Here is a 22,104-nt window from a genome sequence, read left to right on the forward strand (position 1 = left end):
TGCTGATGCATATAGGAGGGAGATTGATATTTTTGGCTGAGTGGTACCACAACCACCTCTCACTCAACGTCAGCAAGACCCCAAGAAGCTGATTATTCACTTCAGGAGGAAACCAGAGGTCCATGAGTCAGTCCTCATAGGGGGATCAGAAGTGGATAGGGTCAGCAGCTTTAAATTCCTCAGTGTTATCGTTACGGAGTATGTCTGCTGGGCTCAGCAATTATGAAGAAATCACCCACACCATCAGGTTCAGGAACAGAAGGGATAACTTCACTCAACTTACTCATTCCATCACTGAACAGTTCCTACGAACCATGGATTCACTTTGAAAGACTTCATCTCATGTTCCTGATACTTAATGCTTATTTTTTAGTTTGCATTGAAATGGACGCAACTCAGAACATTATTCACACCATGCTCAGCATTTCTATTCCTGTCTTTGTATGTGGGATTAACATCTTTTTCCACAAACACTCCACTAATAGCCCTGGTAGTTTAGTTCCCATCCTTCTGAAACTCTAGTTTAAACACCCCAGAGCAGCAGTAGCAAACCTTCTTGTTTGTACAGGCCCATCTTACCTAGAAGAAAGCCCAATGATTGAAAAATTTGAAGTCCTCACTTCTGCTGTATCTCCTTAGCCACTTATTAAACTGTATTGTCTTCCTATTTCTGGCCTCAGTAGCACACAGCATGGGTAGCAATCTTGAGATCCTAACCAATGTATCTCTTGTACACAATCAATTACTCCTAAATTTCAGTTTCTGTATCTAATAATCCTCTTTATCTTGATAAATGAACATTTATAATCAAATTTAATCAGTGATCAAGTTTAAAGATATAGAAAAGAAATTCTGATATTGGTGCCATTATTTTAGTTTTCTGAAGTTAAGTATCAGGCACATTGTGCCAGTAGAGCAGGATTTCCACATTGTGCCCATCTGTAAATGCTGCACCAGATGTATAGAATAGAATAGAATAGTACAGTACAGCACAGGATAAAGCTGTACAAATTTAAACATGTAATTAAATACCGAACTAAACTAATCCCTTCTACTGACACAATCTTCATATCTCTCCATTCTCTGCATTCATCTAGCTTCTTACAAAGGCTCTTAAACGTCTGTGTTGTATTAGCCTCCACTATCACCACAGGAGCTCATTCCAGCACCTACCAGATTGCTTTTAATTTTAAAAAGATTTTGACACTAGGAAATGAACAAACTGAAATAAGTCATTACATAGAATTGAAGGGATTGCCAATTGCTACAAAGTTCAGTAACCAGTGAACAAGGGAAGTTAATTTTGGTTTTGAGGTCTATGGCGTAAGGTTTGTATCAGAATATTAATTGATCTAAATTTATTACAATTATTAAAAATGAAATTATTGATTGCATAATTACTCACATCCTTCAAATCAGTATTCAGTAGATGCACCTTTGTCAGCAATTACAGCCTTGAGTCTGTGTGGTTAGGTCTCTATCAGCTTTGCACATCTGGACACTACAATTTTTCCTCACTCTTCACAAAACTGCTCAAACTCTGTCAGATTCCATGGGGAATCATGAGTGAACAGCCCTTTTTAAGTAGCCACAAATTGGATTGAGGTCTGGACTCTGACCTGGCCACTCCAGGACATTAACTTTGGTGTTTCTAAGCCATTCCTATGTTGCTTTGTCTATGCTTGTGGTCATTGCCTCACTGGGAAAAAAAATCTTCATTCAAGTCACAGTTCTCTTGCAGCATGCATCAGATTTCCTCCTGGATTTCTCTGTATTTTTCTGCATTCAGTTTACCCTCTACCTTCACAAGTCTTCCAATGCCTGCTGCAGTGAAGCATCCCTACACCATGATGTAGCCATCACCATGCTTCAAGGCAGGGATGGTCTGTTCTTCATGATGTGTAGTATTTGGCTTATGCCAAACATGGCATTTAGTCTGTTGACTAAAAAGCTCAATTTTGGTTTCATCAGCCTTAGAACCTTCTTCCAGCTGACTTCAGAGTCTCCCACATGCCTTCTGGCAAACTCTAGTTAAGTTTTCATGTGAGTTTTTTTTCAACACTAGCTTTCTCTTTGCCACTCTCCCATAAAGCTGCAACTGGTGAAGCACAGTCTCTCCCAACTCAGCCTCTGAAGTTTGTTTCTCCTCCTAAGTTGTCATAGGTCTCTTGACGGCCTCCCTCACTAGTCCCCTTCTTGCACATTCTCTTAGTTTTTGAGGACTGCCTGCTCTAGGCAGATTTACAGCTGTGGCGTATTCTTTCCATTTCTTGATAATTGCCTTAATTGTACTCAGGGGATGTTCAGTGACTTGGGAATTTTCTTGTATCCATCCCGACGTGTTTTTTCAATAACCTTGCTGCGGAGTTGCTTGGAGTGTTCTTTTTGTCTTTGTGGTGTAGTTTTTGCCAGGATACTGAATCACCAGCAGTTGGACCTTTAAGACATTCGTGTATTTTTACTATAATCAATTGAAATACCTTGACTGTACATGCGTGATCTCCATTTAACTAATTATGTGACTTCTAAAACCAATTGGCTGCACCAGTGATGATATGATTTGTCATATTAAAAAGGGTGAATACTTATGCAAACAATTATTTTGTGCTTTATATTTGTAATTAATGTAGATCACTTTGTAGAGATCTGTTTTCACTTTGACACCAAAGAGTATTTTCCTGTCGATCAGTGTGTAAAAAAAAAGCACCAAATTAAATCCACTGAGAGTCAATGTCAATAAAAATTTCCGGGGGGTGGGAATGAATACTTTTTATAACCTTTGTGTATCTGTAACCAGACATCATTCATTGAATAAAGAGCTTTAAGGAAAAATAATAAAAATTACTTTAGAATAATATAAAGCAGCTGTCAGTAATTAAAACATGGAAAAAGTTTAAGAGAAGCAGAGAACTGGATTTAAAGGGTATCCTTTAACCCAATTAAGGCTTTAATCTTGCGAATAGCAAATGAAAGTCAAAGCTCAAATGCTGTTGTTGTAGGATAAATTGAGTTTTTTTTCCCTACATTTATGCTTCAGGCATGATGACATGATCTCATCAATATTTCAACAAAAAGAAATACTAAAATTTGTGAAGAATGTTCATTCCACAAACTCTTTAGAGTTGACATTGACTGAGGTCTAAATAGGTAACAAACATAGTTCTAATAAAAAAGATCAAGGAATGAATTTGGTAGGGAGAAAACTTTGCTTCTTTTACTGAATATTTTATAAACAATTATAGTCACATTTTCTTAGTGTGATGTGATGTCACACATACAATATGTATTGCGTTTGTAAATAAGCTAGTAGATAGGATAATCCATACAACCTTAAGTTACAGAAGCAGATTCAGGCCTTTGAGTCTATTTCACTGTTCAATCATGGCTGATTTTTTTTTCCCCAAGTCTATTCTCTTTCCTTCTGCATGTAACCCTTAAATCCCTTAGCAATCAAGAGTCTATCAATCTCTGTCTTAAATATACCCAATGACTTGGCCTCCACAGCTGTCTGGTAACAGATTCCACAGATTCAGTGCCTTCTGGCTGAATAAATTTCTCCTCCTCTGTTCTAGAATCTAAAGATGTCCCTTCGTTCTAAGAGTTCTGGACTCGCCCACTAATGAAACCTTCTTTACACCTTCACTAACCATGCTTTCTCATGTAACGTGCTTTTATTGAGAGTTCCCTCATTCTTCTGAACTCCCTTGAGTACAGATAATTTCTCATTACTTCAGACTGGAGAGTACATGCGGCAGCTACTTAATCTCTCCTCAGACGATATCCCCAGAATTATTCAGGTGAACTTTCATTGCACTCCTTCTATCACAAGTACCACTACAAGAGAAGGTTTGTGAACCCTTTACAGTTGCCTTATTTTCTGCATCAATTACATCAATTACTCATCCCGGTGGCCTAATCTTCATCTAGGTCACAATAATAGACAAACACATTCTGCCTATGCTAATAACACAAAAGCAATTGTACTTTGTCTCGTCAATACTGAGTACACCATTTAAACAGTCCCAGTGTAGGTTCGAAAAAGTATGTGAAACTCTGGGGTAAAGCCTCCTACAAAAGCTATTTCGAGTCAGATGTTCCAATCAATGAGATGAAATTTGAGATGTGGGTTGTAGAGGCACCTGCCTTATTTATAAAAAAATGAAACAAAGTCAGATTACTGTCAGAGCCTGCTCTTCTGAAGAAAGATCTGTTTATGTGCACCATGCCTCAATCAAAACAACTTTCAGAGGACCTTAGAAGAGTTATAGAGATACATCAAGCTGGAAAAGGCAACAAATGCGTTGCTAAGGACCTGATTGTTCATCAATCCACAGTAAAGGAAATTATTTACAAATGGAGGAGATTCAATGCTGTTGCTACTCTCCCTAGGAGTGGGTGTCCTGCAAAGATCACACCAAGGGAACAATCTGTAACGCTGGGAGAGGTGATAAATAATCCATGGGTAACAACAAAAGACCTGCAGAAATCTCTACAACTTCTCAGTTCATGTGTCCACTATAAGAAAAACACGGAACAAGAATGGTATTCATGGAAGGACACCAAGGAGGAAACCAGTGCTTTCCAAAAAAACAAAACATTGCTGCATGTCTCAAGTTTGCAAAAGGTACCTAGATGTTCCATAATGCTTCTGGGACAATATTCTATGGACAGATGAGAACAAAGTTGAACTTTTTGGCAGACATGCAAACCACAATGTTTCGAGGAAAGAGGGCTTTGCACAATAACACCAAAACCTCATCCCAACTGTGAAGTATGGTGGAAGGAACATCATGGTTTGGGGCTGCTTTGCTGCTTCAGGACCTGGACAGCTTTTAGTTGTTGAGGGAACAATTAATTCAAAATTATGTCAAGATACTTTACAGGAGAATATTAGGGTAACAGTCCATCATCTGAAGCTTAATAGAAGTTGGATGATGCAACAAGACAATGGCCCAAAACAAGTAAATCAACAACAGAATGGTTTAAAAAGAAGAAAATTCATGTTTTGGAATGGCCCAGAGCTTAACCCAATTGAGGTGGTGTGGCATGACCTGAAGAGGGCTGCTCATGCAAGTTATCCCAGAAATACTGATGAACTAAAACAGTTTTGCATGGAGGAATGGTCTAGAATTCCTTCGTGCTGTTGTGTCTGATTAGCGGCTGCATTTGATGTAGGTTATTGTTGCTAAAGGAGGTTCTACTATTATTAAATATAAGGGTTCATCTACTTTTTCCAGCCTGGACCATGAATAATTAAACAATTTGTTAAATAAAGACCTGAAAAGTACAATTGTTTGTGTGTTATTAGTTCAGGCAAATTGTGTTTGTCTATTATTGTGACTTAGATGAAGATCAGACCACATTTTATGCGTAATAAATACAAAAAACCGGGTAATTGCAAAGACTTCACAAACTTTTTCTTGCAACTATATATCCTTCCTCAGCTGGGAGAGCAGATCTGTGGCCATTATACCAGATGTACTCTCACTGGGGTTCTCTATAAGTGGAGCAAACATCTCTACTCTTGGACTCAAGAATTTTACAATGAAGCTCACCATACCTTCCTACTTGCTTATTGAGCTGCATATCATTTCTGTACATGGACACCAGATCCATTTGAACACCAAAACTTTTCAACTTCTCACTGTTGTTTGTCAAAGCTGGAGACCTCACATTTCTTTGTTATGTCCCACCTGCCATGTCCTTGTCCTTTGCATAGTTTGTCTATATTATCATATAGCCTTTCTGCATCCTCCCCTAAGCACACACTGTCACTCGTCAGGAAATGAGATATATTCTGTTTGATATCCTTCCTCCAATTACTGGCACAGATTGTGAACAGCTGAGGTCCCAGCACTGAGATACCCAGTCCCACAGATTCCCAACCTGAAGGTGGGTGCTTTCTATCCAATTGATCAACCCATAACCCTCTCAGCATTATTCTCAGCACCATACAATCTTGTTTAATGGTCACATGAGTAGAAAGGTACCTGATTGAAAACCTAAAAGTTCAAATCTATCAACAGCTTCTTCCTTAATTGTTCTTCTAAAAACAATCAGGAAAACTTGTACAGGTTTGTATCCCATGTATCTGAAACAACTTTTGAAAATTATCTAATTTTTGATTGGTTATCCAGTTGTTTTTAAAATTACCTTAGAAAGAAAAAAACAAATTAATTGATTATATTGCAGTCAGTTATGAACAAATGACCTTAATTAGTTATTAAGCATAAAGCTACACACAAATTTTTGATGACTTGGTAACTTATAATCTTCAGAACTGAAATAGGGCAGTGGCATTTTTGTGAATCTGGAACCCATTTGAACAGGAAAAAACAACAAGGCATCTGTTCAGTGTAACCAGCTAAAAAAATCTTTAGAAAATTGTTAAAATATTTAATCTAATGAAAATTAATTTTAAAAAGCCACAATAAAGAGAAAAAAGTTGCTATGAATAGGAATTGTGGAAAATGTTATACCAGTAAATTTTCAGTACTAAGAAAGCTGTTTAATCTCAGTTGCACGTGAATAGACAAGGCTTAACACTTTGGTGTTTAGTTGGTAAGCAAGGATTTGGATGTTTCGTCTCTGAGATACACCAGAATAACAGAGGAACAAGGCTACCCTACTGTAACGTGTGTAGTCACCAGTGATTATTGTCTGATTCATGCTACAAAAGTGGTGTTCAAAGTGAATTTATTATCAATGTCACCATTTACTACTCTGAGATTCACTTACTTGTGGGCATTCACAGTAAATGCAAAGAAATGCAATGGAATCATTGAAAAACTACACACAATGATAAACAAACAACCAATGTGTAAAAGACAATAGATTGTGCAAATAAAAAAAATAAAATAGCAGTAATAGATTAATAAGTAATAAATAGTATTGAGAAGATAAGTTGTAAGGTTCTTTAGGTTGTGGAATTAGTTCAGTGTTGGGATGTGTGAAGTTATCCACTCTGGTTCAGGGGCCTGATGGTTGTGTGGTAATAACTGTTCCTGGACCTGATGGTGTAGGACCTAAGGCTTCTGTACTTCCTTCCTGATGGTAGCAGTGAGAAGAAAGCATAGTCTGGCTGTTGCGGTTAGTCCTTGATGATGGGTGCTGCTTTTCTACAATAGTTCTTGCAGATGTACCCAATGGTAGTGAAGACTTTGCCTGTGATGGAGTGGTCTGTATCCACTACCTTTTGTAAGCTTTTATGTTCAAAGGCATTGGTGTTTCAGTACCAGGTTTTGATGCACCATTTAGTATACTCTCAACCATATATCTCTTGAAGTTTTAGTTGATGTGCCAAATCTTCACAAGCTTCTAAGAAAGCAGAGGTGTTGCCACTTAATGTGCTAGACTCAGGACAGATCCTCTCAAATGATAATGCCAAGAAATTTAAAGTGCTGATTATTCCAACCACAGCCTTGAGAGAATAAAAGTAATTGGAGGCTAGTAGTAGTAATCTTCTGGAGGTATGATCAATGCATTAAAAGCAAGTGCAAAGGAGGTTTGACTACTGCTTGAGGTAGATGGCCTTCAATCTGGATAATTTAAACTGAAACTTTGGAATACGTAATAAAAATAAAATGTGTGACAAAAAATGTCTTAGTTTGTAGAGGCTAAAATAGAATGAAGTTTGAATTACTGTTAATTGCATTTAAACAGAATTGGTATTATGTTGTCAGATTAATAGTCTTCTGAATGAACAGGCTATGCCACTAAATCTACACCATGTTAACTCAAAACGAATGCCAATTCATTTGAAATGGTTCACAGAAGAGTAGCCATTATGAAATAAGGTTGGGATGATAAAACTAACAATCGTGAAGCTCCTTGCCATAAGATGGAGTTTGATGAGGGTGGGTGTGGAATTACTTCTCAATGTGTGGAATTACTTCTCAATTAATAAATGAATGGTGTGAGAGTAAGATACTTGATTGAATAATTACATATTCATTTTACATGGGCTTGATGGAGTGTTAGCCTTTCTCAGTTAATAATGTTACCTTCACACATTATTGGACATTTATAACATGGTATTAGGCAAAAATGTTCCTTGGAAACTTTTACTTTTTGTTAATCGTTAGGGACCTAAAGGAAAAATATTAAATAACTAAATTCCATTTCCTCATCAAGAAAACATACAGGTAACTTTCTTCCAGGCTTCAGACAATACTGTTCTTAATCTGACTACTGGGAAGTGAGTGACAACCTGTAAGCACCAAGTCTCCTCTGTCATATCTGAAACCTGATCATACTTTACCAAATCGAAAGGCCATTCCAACACCTGCATCTCATTTGGGACTATAAGAAGTTTTCAACAAAGTGACCTATGCTGGCCTTGCTATAGATTCATAAAACATGTAGAAAATGGTATTTCTCTAAGAGGGATTTTGAATTTAGTAGATTTGTAAAGACGGCTTATAATCTTCATTGAATTGATGTTTACTGGTCAAACAACAAAATTAAATGGCGAAAAAAGTACAGTTCTGAATAGAAATGCTCTTTTAATAGAAGGGATTAATACATGAAATATTTCAATATTTAGAAATTAAGGTTTTTGCATTGTTCACGTTTTCAATTAATTCTAAATTTTACAAAAAGTATATGCTTTAAAAGAATCAGCCCTATCATCTGATTTTATAAATTACTTTTTAATATTGAAATGTTGCCAGCTTCACATTTTATTTTTGATTATATTGTTTTATCACTTTTTAGTGATCATGTGCTTATGAAATGTGAAGATTGATTTTAGCATATTATAACCTTTGTTGCAAATCATTTGAATGAATCTTCCTGAATCGGGCCCACCACCAGGAGCTGGCCATGTTACAGTTCTCACCCACACGCACTAAACTGGATAAGATGACAAGGGAAGATCGTACCAGCCTTCCATATGCAGAAGTTAAGTGTCTCAGGGTTGAGATACTGCTCCTGGTGCATTGTTGATAGCTATTCATTGAGGCAAATCTGGCAATGGAGCTTTGCTTAGTATCAGAGATTTTGAGATTTTATTTGACAACATTTTACATATGATAGTATGATTTACAGTAAAACTTAAATAATCTGCTATCCAGTATTCAGACATACAAAAGGTTCAACATTTGGCTAATCCGGTTCTGTTTCCTGTATTCCATTAAAAACTCAGAATGACCCCATTTCCTGTGCTTTTAAACTAACCTGATTCATTGGAAAATGTTATTACACTACTGCGTAGCATCTAGAAAACAGTGAATTTAAAGTGTTGATGTATCTGACACCAAAGTCCCAAGGGTTCTGGGATATCATTGTTCAAAGTAAATTTATTATCAAATTACATATATGTCACCATATATAACCCTGAGATTCATTTTCTTGACATACTCAGTAAATCTAATAACCACGGGTGACGGGGTAGTGATATGTCTCTGCTAAAGGTATAAGATGTTCCTTCCCTTTGCTAGCCTGCAGGTCACCCTTGGGACACCCCCCTCCCCTGGATCAAGATCACACGCAGTCATGGAGCAGGTGGTGGATGTTTGTATAAGCAGCTTGTGCATATCATTAGTTTTGGTTATGCAACCACTAACACCAGGCAGACAATCTCTGAAGAGTATTAATAATGGCTGGGGTCATCTGTCTTGTAAAGATACTGCCAAGAAGAAGGCAATGGCAAACCACTTCAGTAGAAAAATTTGCCACGAATAATCATGGTCATGGGACCATGAGCACCCACATCATACAACATGGTACAATATGATATCAGATGATGAACCAGAATAGAATCAATGAAAGATCTCACCAACAGGGTGACAACCAGTGTGCAAAAGACAACAAACTATGCAAATACAAAAAGAAGGAAAAAAGAAACAATAACAATAAATAAATTAATAAGCAATAAATATTGAGAACCTGAGATGAAGAGCCCTTGAAAGTGGAAACAGCTTAGTGAAGAGGCAAGTGAAGTTATTCCCCTTGGTTCAAGAGCCTGATGGATGAGGTGTAATAACTGTTCCTGAATCTGGTGGTGTTAAAAGTGATCTAAATACATTCTCTTGATAAATAAAAATAATTGTTTTTAGAAATCATTCATCTTCCCCATCCTCTGGTCCTAGGTTCCTCATTGAAGTGAATAAGATTTGCAACTCTATGCTGGGGCTCTGCTGCTGGCCTCTGTAGGGTCCACATGAGTCCATGAATTGCTTAGGTGAAAGTAGCTGATCTCTGGTAATTTTGTTCAGAAGCAAATTCGAGTTCAAATCTATTGTCATTTGACTGTACGTGTACATGACCAAACAGAACAAAGTTCACGTGGATCACGGTGCACCTACAATACATATTTATGTATATGTAAATGTAATATATGTACACGCAGCACTTAAAACAAAATATTATCCAAATAAATTAATATAATTTAATTCAAAATGTTGTGAAGAGTGCAGCACAGGTATACAGCAAACAGCTCACTGTCTTAATGATGAGACCTCAGTGGTGGCAGAGTATTCATTAGTTTCAGAGTCTGGGGGAGCAAACTGTTACTCAGTCTGGCAGTCTTAGTCTTGATGGCTCCTGTACTTCCTTTCTGATAATAGTAGATCAAAGAGATTGATGGTTGGGTGGTAGGGATCTTCAACAATGCCTCGGGCCCTTCATGTAAACGCTTCTGGTAAATGTCACAAATAGTGGGGAGGGAGACCCCAGTGATCCTCTCAGCAGTTTTTACTAGCTCCAAGGTTTTGTGATCAGTGCCGAGCAGCTTCCTTAGCACACAGTGATGCAGGCAAGGAGAAATGGTGTCCCTGTAGAAAGTTGTTAGAATGGGGGTGGGAGCCTTGCAAGCCTCAATCTCCACAACACTGGTCACAACCAGTGCAATTCATCCATTAGTTAGCTGTAAGAAATATCTCTCTATCCTAATTTGTGATAGAGTAGAACCTGAATCGACTGTTATAGATAATCTCTGAATTTAACAATGAACATGATGATATATAACTTGGCAATGATTTTCATTTTAGAGGCTTATTTTTGTAATGTGAAATGTACTTTCCAATGTTTTGATGTATTTTAATATTAAAATGAAACAAAATCATATATTGCTATCAGTTTGAAAAATAATGGTAAAAAGAGAATGGGTCCCTTAATATAACCATGATATTCTGAGGATGTTGGAAGTCCTGATAAAGGATCTCTGCCTGAAATATCGACAGTTTACTTCCCTCCATTGATTCTGCCTGACTTGCTGGGTTTATCCAGCATTCTGTGTGTGTTACTCTAGTGTCTTTAATATTTTCTGGTTTTCATCTACCTTTCTGTATCCTTTTGACTTAGTGCACTTAACATTAATGAGTTGTTGAGCCCAGCATTGGGTAGAGGATGGAACAGTCTAAGTAACTAAATTAATTGAAGTGATTCAAAAATCCAGCTCTCATATTTAGTATGACTCAGAAAGCCATTGCATATTTGTGGTATGCAATCCTTGTTGTGGTTCTAGAGCTTTAATGCCATATTGTTTTGTGTTTCTGTGCTCTTGTCGCCCAAATAGCCTAACTATCAAAAGAAATTTAAATGCTTCGAAGTATCGTTAATATGTATAATAACAAAATAACATTCATGTCAGGAAAATGCAAGTGATTTAATTGAAATTATGGTTGTTGGGAGTTGTTGGAAGGAATATGCTTGAAAAACTCGATAACATTCAAAAATTTTCATGGGTCAAGAAATTAATTGAAGCACCTAAGCACTAATAAAATCTTTTAAATTTGAGGTTTATGCTGTACTATAACTGTTTTATACAGTAGATGACGTTGGAGAAAAGATGGACCGGATAGAAAATGCACCAATAAAAATAAGCACTGATATTGAACAAGATGATTCTTCTAAAGAAGATGGATTTGGAGCTGAGGTCATTAAAGTATATATTTTTAAAGCTGAACCTGAAGATGATGTGGAAATAGGTAAAAAATTGTTTTATTGACAAGTTTATTATCTGTATCAATCTTCAATAATCATAGTACAAAGTGTGAAAATCATAAATGCATTGCAATGACAATATTTCCTATTTAAGAAACTGTATAGTTTAACAAAGAATGCACGCCATAATTAGACATATTTTCATTTCCATGGCTATTAGGGTAAGAATAGTATATACTATATGAGACATGTTTCTTTAGCAGAATTGAAATTTACAATAAACACAAAGTACACTGTAGATACTGTGGTCAAAGCAACACGTACAAAAAGCTGGAGGAACTCAGCAGGTCAGGCAGCATCCGTGGAAACGAGCAGTCAGTGTTTCGGGCCGAGACCCTTCGACCCTTCAGTCCTGACGAAGGTTGACTGCTCATTTCCACGGATGCTGCCCGACCTGCTGAGTTCCTCCAGCTTTTTGTACGTGTTGCTTTGAAATTTACAATTATCCTTAGGTTGCTGATTGAAGTCCATTCCTTAGCAGAACTGCTATAAAATCTGGACCTCTAAGCACTAGATTCATAAACTTCTGTTCTTGTACTTTTAACAGATATGAAGGCCACCTGAGGCCAGAGTTTCCCCAAGCAATATTTTACTTCCAACATTTCTTTTGAATCAAAGAGTCTTTAGATAATAGCTCTATTAAATTGAATGATGGTATAAGAAAAGAGGTTGGTGAATGTCTTGGAATTTGTTTGCATGAATATGCCTGTTATTGACTATCGAAAATTGTGCAAGTGTGTTTCTGAGTTTTTCCAGCAGAGCCACGCATGTGGACATTAAGGAATGGTGAGATAATCCTGTTCATATTTTAGTCCAGTTTGAGAGAGATTGCTGGTAACTGAGTTATTAATGTGTTCTGAAATAAGGTTTGTGGTGCATTTGGTATGTTTATAATATTTGAAGGTTATTTTATTGACCTTGATTACAAGTGTATAGTTGTTGAACTTCTGGCAAAGGCTCTGTGCCTTGTCCTTCAGTTCTAGTTTTGAACATTACAACTACTTGCAGAGAAGCTTTGTTAATATTCCAGATCAGATTTATTTTTATTTTGCATGGAATCCATGCACTCATGTATTAATAGTTGCATTAGGTCAGCACCTCATTGCTTTTAGGTATGTCTGGTGCTGCTCTCAAACTCATTTAATAGTCCAAGATCCCATTGCTTGATTCCAATGGTAAAGTGAGGAATGTGTCAGACTAAAGTGGCGACAGACTGTAGATGTATGTTTCATTTAATATTGATGGTCTACCTTTACTAATGAATGTCGAGTTTTGAGTTGTCAGATCAGTATCCTAATTAGCAAACATAATGCTAATTCAATGTGGAAAGAGTTCTCAATGTGAAGATGGGACTTTGCTTTCACTGGGACAATGGTGCCCACTTCTACTAGTGTTTTGGGCAGTACTGCCTGCCAAAAGTAGACTGATTGAGGATCTTGCCCTGGCCTTGTATATTTTTTCTGGCAAATACAAACAGGACGGAGATCCACTGGTTTAGTCTTTTGACATTTTCCTCATTATGGTGATTTGAAATGATAAGACAATTTTTTTTATTAGGGTCTGAGTTAAATATATATTTGAAAATATTGCTGTGGTAAAATCTTACAATGCCGGATAGAGCCTGCTATATATCAACATTTTTTATTCGAGAGCTATTAATCTCCCTGCCATTAAAAAACAAAAGTGGTATTCATTTTTTTTGGATGTTCTGACACTATGCTGACAACTTTCCTGTTAAATCGATGAAGAAGATAAAGAACATATTTAAAATGCTAAGGAGGTCTAAGGGAATGCTAGACATGAATCCAATTGAAAAATAATTGTAATTAATTTTTAACATTGATTTTCTTCACTAACAAATTATAAGTAAGCTTGTATAAGGAATGTGTTTAAAATCTAGCAGGTGTTAATTTCCTTTTTGTGGTAGGTATAAATTATGATGGCCATATATTTTGGTGTTTGTTCAAAGAAAATGAAGGTTTAATTCATTTGTTGCAGAACAAATTTATGTGAGTGCTGAATGCCTTCAAAGTTTTTTGACCAATTGTAAGGCCACTGTTATTTTTTTTTCTCCTTTGTCATTGTACTTATTAGTAGAACAATTAAATGGGTAAAATAAGTAAGGTTGATTTGAATTTTTATCTTAATATCTGTTTGTTTTTCTGTTTCAAGGTGAAACTGAAGTAGTTGCAGAAAATGAATATCAGAATGGTCATGTCATAACCAACATGCTTGATCAAGGGAATGTTGGTCGAATGTCTCGGGAAAAGATGGTTTATATGGCAGTTAAAGACCCATCTCAGGAGGATGACATTAGTAAGGAATTCTATGTACGGTTTCCTTTTTTAGTGTTCGTTGAAAGGAGAATTGAAACTTGATATCATTTCAGTCATTTTGCTTATTAATCCAATGACTTCTGTTTAATCCTGAGCGAATGATTGAAGATTTAGATTAGTTATTTTTCAAAAGTAAGCTCCGTTAACTTGTAATGCAGCAATATAGAATAAGCCAAGTCTGTACTCTCTCGAAATTAAATTTAACATGATTTTTACCAAAGCCGTAAAAACTCATTTGCAATTAATCAGCACACGAAAGATAGAAGAAATAGATTTTTGTCTAAAATTGTACTTGTATTAATATAGTCAGTATCAACTGTTTAAATAGTAAAATAGAGCATTGTTGCGGTGGAAAATGTCACCGTTTGAATATAGTGTTACGAACCCCGTAACTGGGTGTCTTACCAGCAAAGGTAGAAGTGTCCATTGGAGTCTGGTGATACTATTTTCAACAATATTTATTAGTAAAAATACACAAAAATAATATCAATGCAAATATACAGATAATATACGTCATCAATACTAAACCTAAAAGTGCAGGTATAATAATAATCAGTAAGAAATAAACTCTATCGTTGTCTTGGGGATAATGAATTGTCAGATGGAAATATAAAGTTTAGTTCAGTTCATGCAGGCTGCGGTAGTTGTTGGTCGTGGTGTTTCAATCGTTGGAGAGAGAGAGAGAGAGAGAGAGAGAAGGTGCAAACAATAACAGCTATTATCTTGCCAACCTTCCTTTACGATTTTGATCTGTCGATGTGTTGTTGCTGCGGCCATTCACGCATGACCCCACCGTCCTTTAGCTAGACCATTCTTCCGTGGTGGACTCATCACCCAGGCAAGGGTGGACACACACACAAGCCCCCACTGGTCTCGCTACAAAAACACTGTGAGTTAAAATTTACCAACCCTTCGTTTGGTCTCCAGTCTCCCACCCTGTCTCGTGGGGGTTCTGATGCTCACTAGCATTTCTCCTGGTGCGTCTGAGGGGTGTTCCCCAGACCTCACTTTTATACCCACTCACGGGGTCTCAGGTGTCAATCAGGTTGAGATGACGTAACCCATCAAACCAGCCCACTCTGGTTGCCCCCTGAGGGGTTTCAATGAATAGAACAGTACCAAGTACACAATCCTTCTCCAAAAGACAATAGCAGTAATCAATGGTTACGTTCCGCTTTTGTTAGTAGGAGACATTCCACTTTGTGTATCTCTGAGCTGTCTCTCTCTCATTAACTTTCATGAGCTGTTATCAATAACAACTGCCCTGGCAGCTGCCCTGTGTCTCTCTCACTTCCATTATAACAGCATCGGAATAGTAGCGATTTGCGATTCTCCAAAAGGGGGAGAGGCATTGGCGATTTTGTACCCTTCTGCCCATCAGGGTTGTTCATACTTCGTAACACCCCCATCCTTCTAAGAATTTTCACCAAAGGAGAAAATTAACTAATACAGAGTCTTACAGAATTACTGAATCTAACACAATACAAAAGAGTTTTTTAACTACAGAGTAATACAGATATACATTCAACTTAGCATCTAGATAAGCAGTCAGCGAGTACATTATCACTTTCTTTAATATGTTGTATCTTAATAAATTCCTGTGGCATCAGACTCCAATTTAATGACCACCTATTTTTATTCCTTTTCTTCAGCAAAACAAAACTAAAGAGTTGTGATCTTAGCTTAAGCGTATATTACAAAATGTGAACCAATACATGTGTGATTATTCTGTAGTACATTACAAAAGTTTATGCAAATACTAATCTTTATTTTACTTTTAAACTCAACAGTCAATTTTCCATGGTGTTGTCTTTATTATTTACATGCTTTGTTGAAATCTCTCAAAACCAGATCCTGTTATTTAAAGTGGCATTTTGTCAACCTTTGCTTCTTTTCCATTTAACTATCACGTAGTTAGCTTGCTCACCAGTGTGGAATAGGCTTTCACATCCTCCTTTCATAGGAGTTATTTTATCAACAATGTTTTCCAAACTTAGCTCATCTTCTGAACTTCCACACAATTCTTTATTTTTAAGCAAGTCATTAGTTTTATCTTCAGGACCCTTCATTCTATTAGTTTTCAGTTTAACATCTGCAAGTTGTTTACCTTTAAATTCCAAAACAAACTGTAATTGATTCACAGGCACCTTGTTAACAAGCCATTGTTCCTTCAGCCTGGTTACTGCTTCTGAAACCAATCCAGACTTTAAATTTTCTTTATTCAATTTAGGAACTACACTTTTCCCTTCTCCTTCAATAATAATATCCACATCATCAGCTCCCATCTCCTCACTAACTTTTAACACACCTTCTAACACAAACAACTAAGAATTCTCACTTCCCACTGGTACCAAGGTTAACCCTTTTTTCACTGAACCAAGTCCATCTGACCCAAAAGGACTGCATTCCTTTTCAACTAAATCAGATACCTCAGACCTTTCCTGAGTTTCATTACTAGGTTCAGTACCATGTGCATCCACATCTTGAACACACTCAACGGGACATCTGTCTCTTCCAGGTTTTCAATACCCGTCCCCTTTTCAAATTCTAAATTCCCCTGATCCTCCCAGTTACTCTCTGGGCAACTCCCATCCGGCGTAAACTCAACCCTGCAGGTTAAAACAATTTCATCTGCTAACCCAGCAGACTCCTTCAAGGTAATGGCATCCTTTTCATCTAGGACCGCCCTTAGATCATTATTGGGAACACATTTCAATTTTTCAATTTCTTCAAACAGTTCTGTCAAGCCAGACAGATCATCCATGTCCAACCCTGGACCTTCTAACTGCCTTATCTGTTTCTCATCTTTACTCTGTGCCTCTATACATTCCCTCCTGGCTAAGGGTAGGTCTACCTCCTCTCCCTTACTCTCTTTCACCTCCCTATTCTCCGTCTTACCATCCCCTCATCCCTCTTGGTACAGGGTCGGTAAAAACGTCTCAGCCAAATCAACACAGGATTCATTTAAATTAGTCTCTTTCTCAGCTGCCTTTCTCGACATGCTGCAAGTGGTTGTGCATGCGGGATTTATCTTGGAACCTAGGGGCGGGTCCTCAGCCTTCACAGACTTGCTCTTCAGCTTCACGGCTGAACACACCTCACCTCCCTGCTAAATCATTACCAAGAAGGACGTCCACGCCGTCTCTCGGTAATTCTGACCGTACCCCTATTTCAACTGGTCCAGTAAACAGATAACAATTTATAATGATCCCATGCAAAGGTACAGCTTCTGTCCCTTTTCCTATGCCTCTCAAAGCTACCTCTCCAGTCTCAGGACCAAAATCTAGTACCTTACTGAGAATCAATGACTGCTCAGCTCCAGTATCTCTCCAGATCTTCACTGGAACTGGTGTTTCTCCCTCTTTCACAGACACGGTCCCTTCTGAAATAAATTTCTCACGCCCCTCTCGTATTTTATCTACCTGGGCCTTTCTCGTTGATTTGCTGATCAACACAATGCACCCTGTAGGGACTGCTGCGTTCCCTTTTCCTGTCTCCTTCCTCGGAGCAAAGCACTTGGATGCAATATGACCAACCTTCCCACAATTAAAACAGGTCAAGCCAGGAACCCTCCTGCCAGCCTGCCTTTCTTCCTCCTTACTTTTACCACTAGCTCCCGGCTTAATTTCTACCTCAGCTGGTGGGCTTTCTCTACCATTCCTACAGTCTTTCTGGTAACTCTTTTTCGAGGAAAACTTTGTCTTGTGGGTTAGGGCATATTCATCTGCGAACCTGGCAAATTCTGATATAGACTTATTTGGCTTCTCGTTCAAATACATCCGGATATCATCCGAAACACAACCTTTAAATTCCTCAATCAGAATTAACTCTCTGAAATGATGGAAATCCTCTTCCACCCTTTCTGCCGCACACCAACGATCCAAGAGCACACCCTTCTCATAGGCAAACTGCATACGTCTGATTCCACACTTTCTTTAAATCTCTGAACTTCTATCTATATGCCTCAGGTACTAACTCGTAGGCCCGAAGGATCACCTGTTTTACTTCCTCGTAATTCTCGGACTCCTCCATAGACAACACCATATATGCCTGTTTTGCCTTCCCTTTTAACACACTTTGTAACAACGCCACCCACTGATCTCTGAGCCACCTCTGATTCACTGCCACCTTTTCAAAATGCAAGAAATAACTATCAACTTCTGTCTCCTCGAACGGAGGTATTAACCTAAACTCCCTACTAACATTAAACTTCTCCTCTTGGTCTGCCCCTGGGACTCTTCCCTGTTGCTTTAACTTCTCCATGCCCAGCTCACGCTGCCTCTGTTTCTCCTTCTCCTCTGCTTCCAGCTGTTTTAACCTAAATTCATGCTCCCTCTTCTTCTGTTCCGCGTCCAGCCTCAATTTTTCCAACTCTACCTGACCCGTCCCAATAGCTGGTACCTTTTCAGGGATCTGTTCCCATACCTCAGCTGAAAACACATCCTTCTTAATATAATACTGAGTTATGGCCCTCCGCATCTCCCACTTTTTCATTGACGACCTCACCTCTGTGAGATTTAGTCCTTTCGCTATATTTACCGTCTTTGTGGCATCCTCTAGCGCCTTCAAAGTCGTGTTTTGTGTAAGTTCGTCTACATCCATCTTTGCTGGTTTCCCGTCTGGTTACCCCCGCAATCAGATCAAAGTCTGGACTTAAAGCCCAATTCCCTGGCCCTCCAATTTGGTATCAAATCTCGAGATGAGGCCCCAATTTGTTACGAACCCCATAACTGTGTGTCTTACCAGAAAAGATAAAAGTGTCCGTTGGAGTCTGGTGATACTATTTTGGGCATTGGCGATTTTGTACCCTTCTGCCCATCAGAGTTGTTCATACTTTGTAACAATAGTCACATCATTAGTTACATGATTGACTTGCATATTTGCTCCATTTCTATCTAATATCTGAGATTGCAATATATTAGTTGATGTTTCAATTCAACAATCTGTGTAAACTAATGCTTGTCTTATTGGTGAGTTACTTTGGCTTGGACTGTAGATTTGTAGTTCAAGTAAACGAAGTAGTAGTTGCTGGAAATTCAGTGTAGCTGGCTCAATATTTGGAAGAGAAGACACACTATATATGGCAGATAGATTTCATGGTAAAAATGTCGTGTGCATTGGTGTTGATGAGACAATTGACAGATGTACAGTATTAATTTTAAAAATGCAACCGCAAATAGGGTTAAATGTCTGCAAGCAGATTGTGAATTGCTGGGAAAAGGCTTGATGACTTTTCCTTTTGTTCATTTTTATATGACATACCTTTTGACTTGTTGGATTACCATACAAAATTTAATCCTTTCTAGCTGATACTAGCATACCTATATATATTTTCAATAATATTTTTAGGTCATTATTCTTTCATGTTTCAGTGTTCATTAAAGAAACATAAAAAACCTACAGTACAATATAGGCCCTTCAGCCCACAAAGCTGTGCTGAACATGTCCCTACTTTAGAACTACCTAGGATTTACCCATAGTCCTCTATTTTTCTAAGCTCCATGTATCCATCCAGGAGTCTCTTAAAAGACCCTATCGTTTCTGCTTCCACCGTCGCCGCCAGCAGCCCATTCTACGCACTCACCACCCTCTGAGTAAAAAAACTTACCCCTGACAATCTCCTCTGTATCTAATTCCAAGCACCTTGAAACTATGCCTTCTCGTGCTAACCATTTTAGCTCTGGGGGAAAGCCTATCCACACAATCAATGCCTCTCAATATCTTGTACACCTCTATCAGGTCACCGCTCATCCTCCGTCGCTCCAAGGAGAAAAGGCCGAGTTCACTCAATCTATTCTCATATATTTATTTTAAGAAAGACATTACACTATGACGTTGGTCCAGCTTCCCAGAAACCTGAATTTGTGAAAAAGCAACCAAATAGTGGTCAATTAAAGAGGTAATAGACCTATGTAGGAATTGCAATCACCTACATCCGTTCGAGGAAGTTATTAGCAGTTACTAAACCCAATTGACTTAGATGTGATAGTATCTCACTCATAGAAAGAGGACATAGTGTATGTGGCAATCCTTTCCTTAAATCACAACTGTTTGGAGATTGTTAGGAACAGTTCTCTAAATGAGAATGGTGACGTCAACTATTCAGCTGCAGAACTCTCCCTACATAACAAGGTTGTATAATTTATACATTATTTGATAATAAATGAAACTTGAATAAATGAATATCCTGAGTTTATAAAATCTTTCAGAAGCATTACTCCATCAACATGCCATCCATTAACAAATTAAGCGATTGTAATGCAGTAATTCTTTGCTAATTGTTGTGGATTTATGGAGAGCACATGTAACACTTTAAATGTAAATTTGGTTCTTCAGCGAACTGTTTAAAAATATGGAAAACCTGCAGTCAATTTCAGCTAAAGAAATTGTATTTTCAGATTGTGCTGATATCGCTGATGAAGTTTACATGGAGGTCATTGTTGGAGATGAGGAAGCAACAACAGTTCATGAGACACAGACTGAGGATTCTGGCATTAGCAAAGCCTTTGTACCTGTTGCATGGGCAGCTGCATATGGTAAGAGTTGTGATTTACAATTAATATTTAAGATTTGGATTCAACTTTTTTGTACTGTATGCAGGTTAAGAAATCTGAAAGAAAATAGGTATTTAGTAATTCATTAGAAAGTCTTGCAGTGCAAAAGGTAGATCAATATAATGTTCACCATTTAAGTAGAAAGATAAAACATGTTTAGGGAACTTTACATTTTAACCATAGTGATGGGGGGAAATATGGAACCTTAGAAAATGAAAATAGAAAGCCATAAGATCCAAAAAATAAATATATGGTCAAAAGAGAAAATTCTTGACTAACCAGTCTGAATTCTTTTTAAGGGTTAGAAGAAAGCAGGCAAAGTATCACCCAAGTAGGTTTCTGAAAGGCTTTCATTAAGGTACAATGTAAGGCTAATAATCAATGTCAGTGTATGTGGAGTCAGCTTTCTGCTAAGAAGGTAACAGTAAAGAGGTGACTTCAATGAAGCTGTAAACACAAAGGAGTACTTGAGATGTTAGTCATGCAGCACATGATCTGCTTTCCTCCCTGCAAAGTCTACACCATCAAGCATTTGTTTGTATTAATCCTACAATGGTAGTATTTTATTGTCCCAAGTTCCCATCAATTCTTCTTGGATTCTACCAGTCATCTACACACTAGGGGCAATTTGCAATGCCCAATTAACCTAGCAATTAAAATGGCTTTGGGATATGGGAGAAAAATTGGAGCACCCAAAAAACCCAATCAGTCTCTGGAGAGGATGTGCAAACAAGAGGGCAAGATTGAATGTCTGGAGCAGTGAGACAGCTTGTGTGCAGGATGTAGTCAAAAATGAGATTCTCAAGATTGCAATAAACAAAAAGATCTCAAAAGTTGCAGGATGACCTGTCATTGGCAAATTCAATTTCAACGTGAGTAAGGTATTACATTTTGCTGAGAAAATTAAAATCACCCATTACTCTGAAAATAAGTATCTAAGGCAGGGGTTCCCAATTTGGGGTCCACGGACCCCTCAGTTAAAGGTAAGGCTCCATGGCATAAAAGAGGTTAGGAACCCTTGATCTAAGGAGGGGAAAGGATCTTGGAATACTAGTCTCTAATTAGTGACAAGTTAAAGGGACTTTAAAATAACAGCTTTATTTTAAGAGGAATAGAATTGAAAAGTAGAGGTGCTCTGCACAAGTTGTATCAAATATGTTAAGCGATACTAATTTACTTCCAGTAAAAAGGCATTGAGGAGGTACAAAATATATATAATAGTATATAAGGTCATATATCTTGGGAAAGGTGAACATTCTTGAATCTCT

General features: G+C 37.7%; 1 protein-coding gene across 2 annotated transcripts in view; it reads left to right on the forward strand.

The window, feature by feature from the left end:
• znf711 (zinc finger protein 711) overlaps positions 1 to 22,104 on the forward strand; it is a 53,135-nt gene that overhangs the window by 23,464 nt on the left and 7,567 nt on the right. For both annotated transcript variants that reach the window (XM_059977282.1, XM_059977283.1), the window contains exons 4-6: positions 11,772 to 11,930; positions 14,119 to 14,262; positions 20,681 to 20,818. In XM_059977282.1, coding sequence (XP_059833265.1) covers positions 11,772 to 11,930; positions 14,119 to 14,262; positions 20,681 to 20,818 — 441 coding nt within the window. The remainder of the gene's footprint in view (positions 1 to 11,771; positions 11,931 to 14,118; positions 14,263 to 20,680; positions 20,819 to 22,104) is intronic.

The sequence above is a fragment of the Hypanus sabinus genome, chromosome 8 (assembly GCF_030144855.1).
Source record: "Hypanus sabinus isolate sHypSab1 chromosome 8, sHypSab1.hap1, whole genome shotgun sequence".
In the NCBI taxonomy this organism is placed as follows: Eukaryota; Metazoa; Chordata; class Chondrichthyes; order Myliobatiformes; family Dasyatidae; genus Hypanus; species Hypanus sabinus.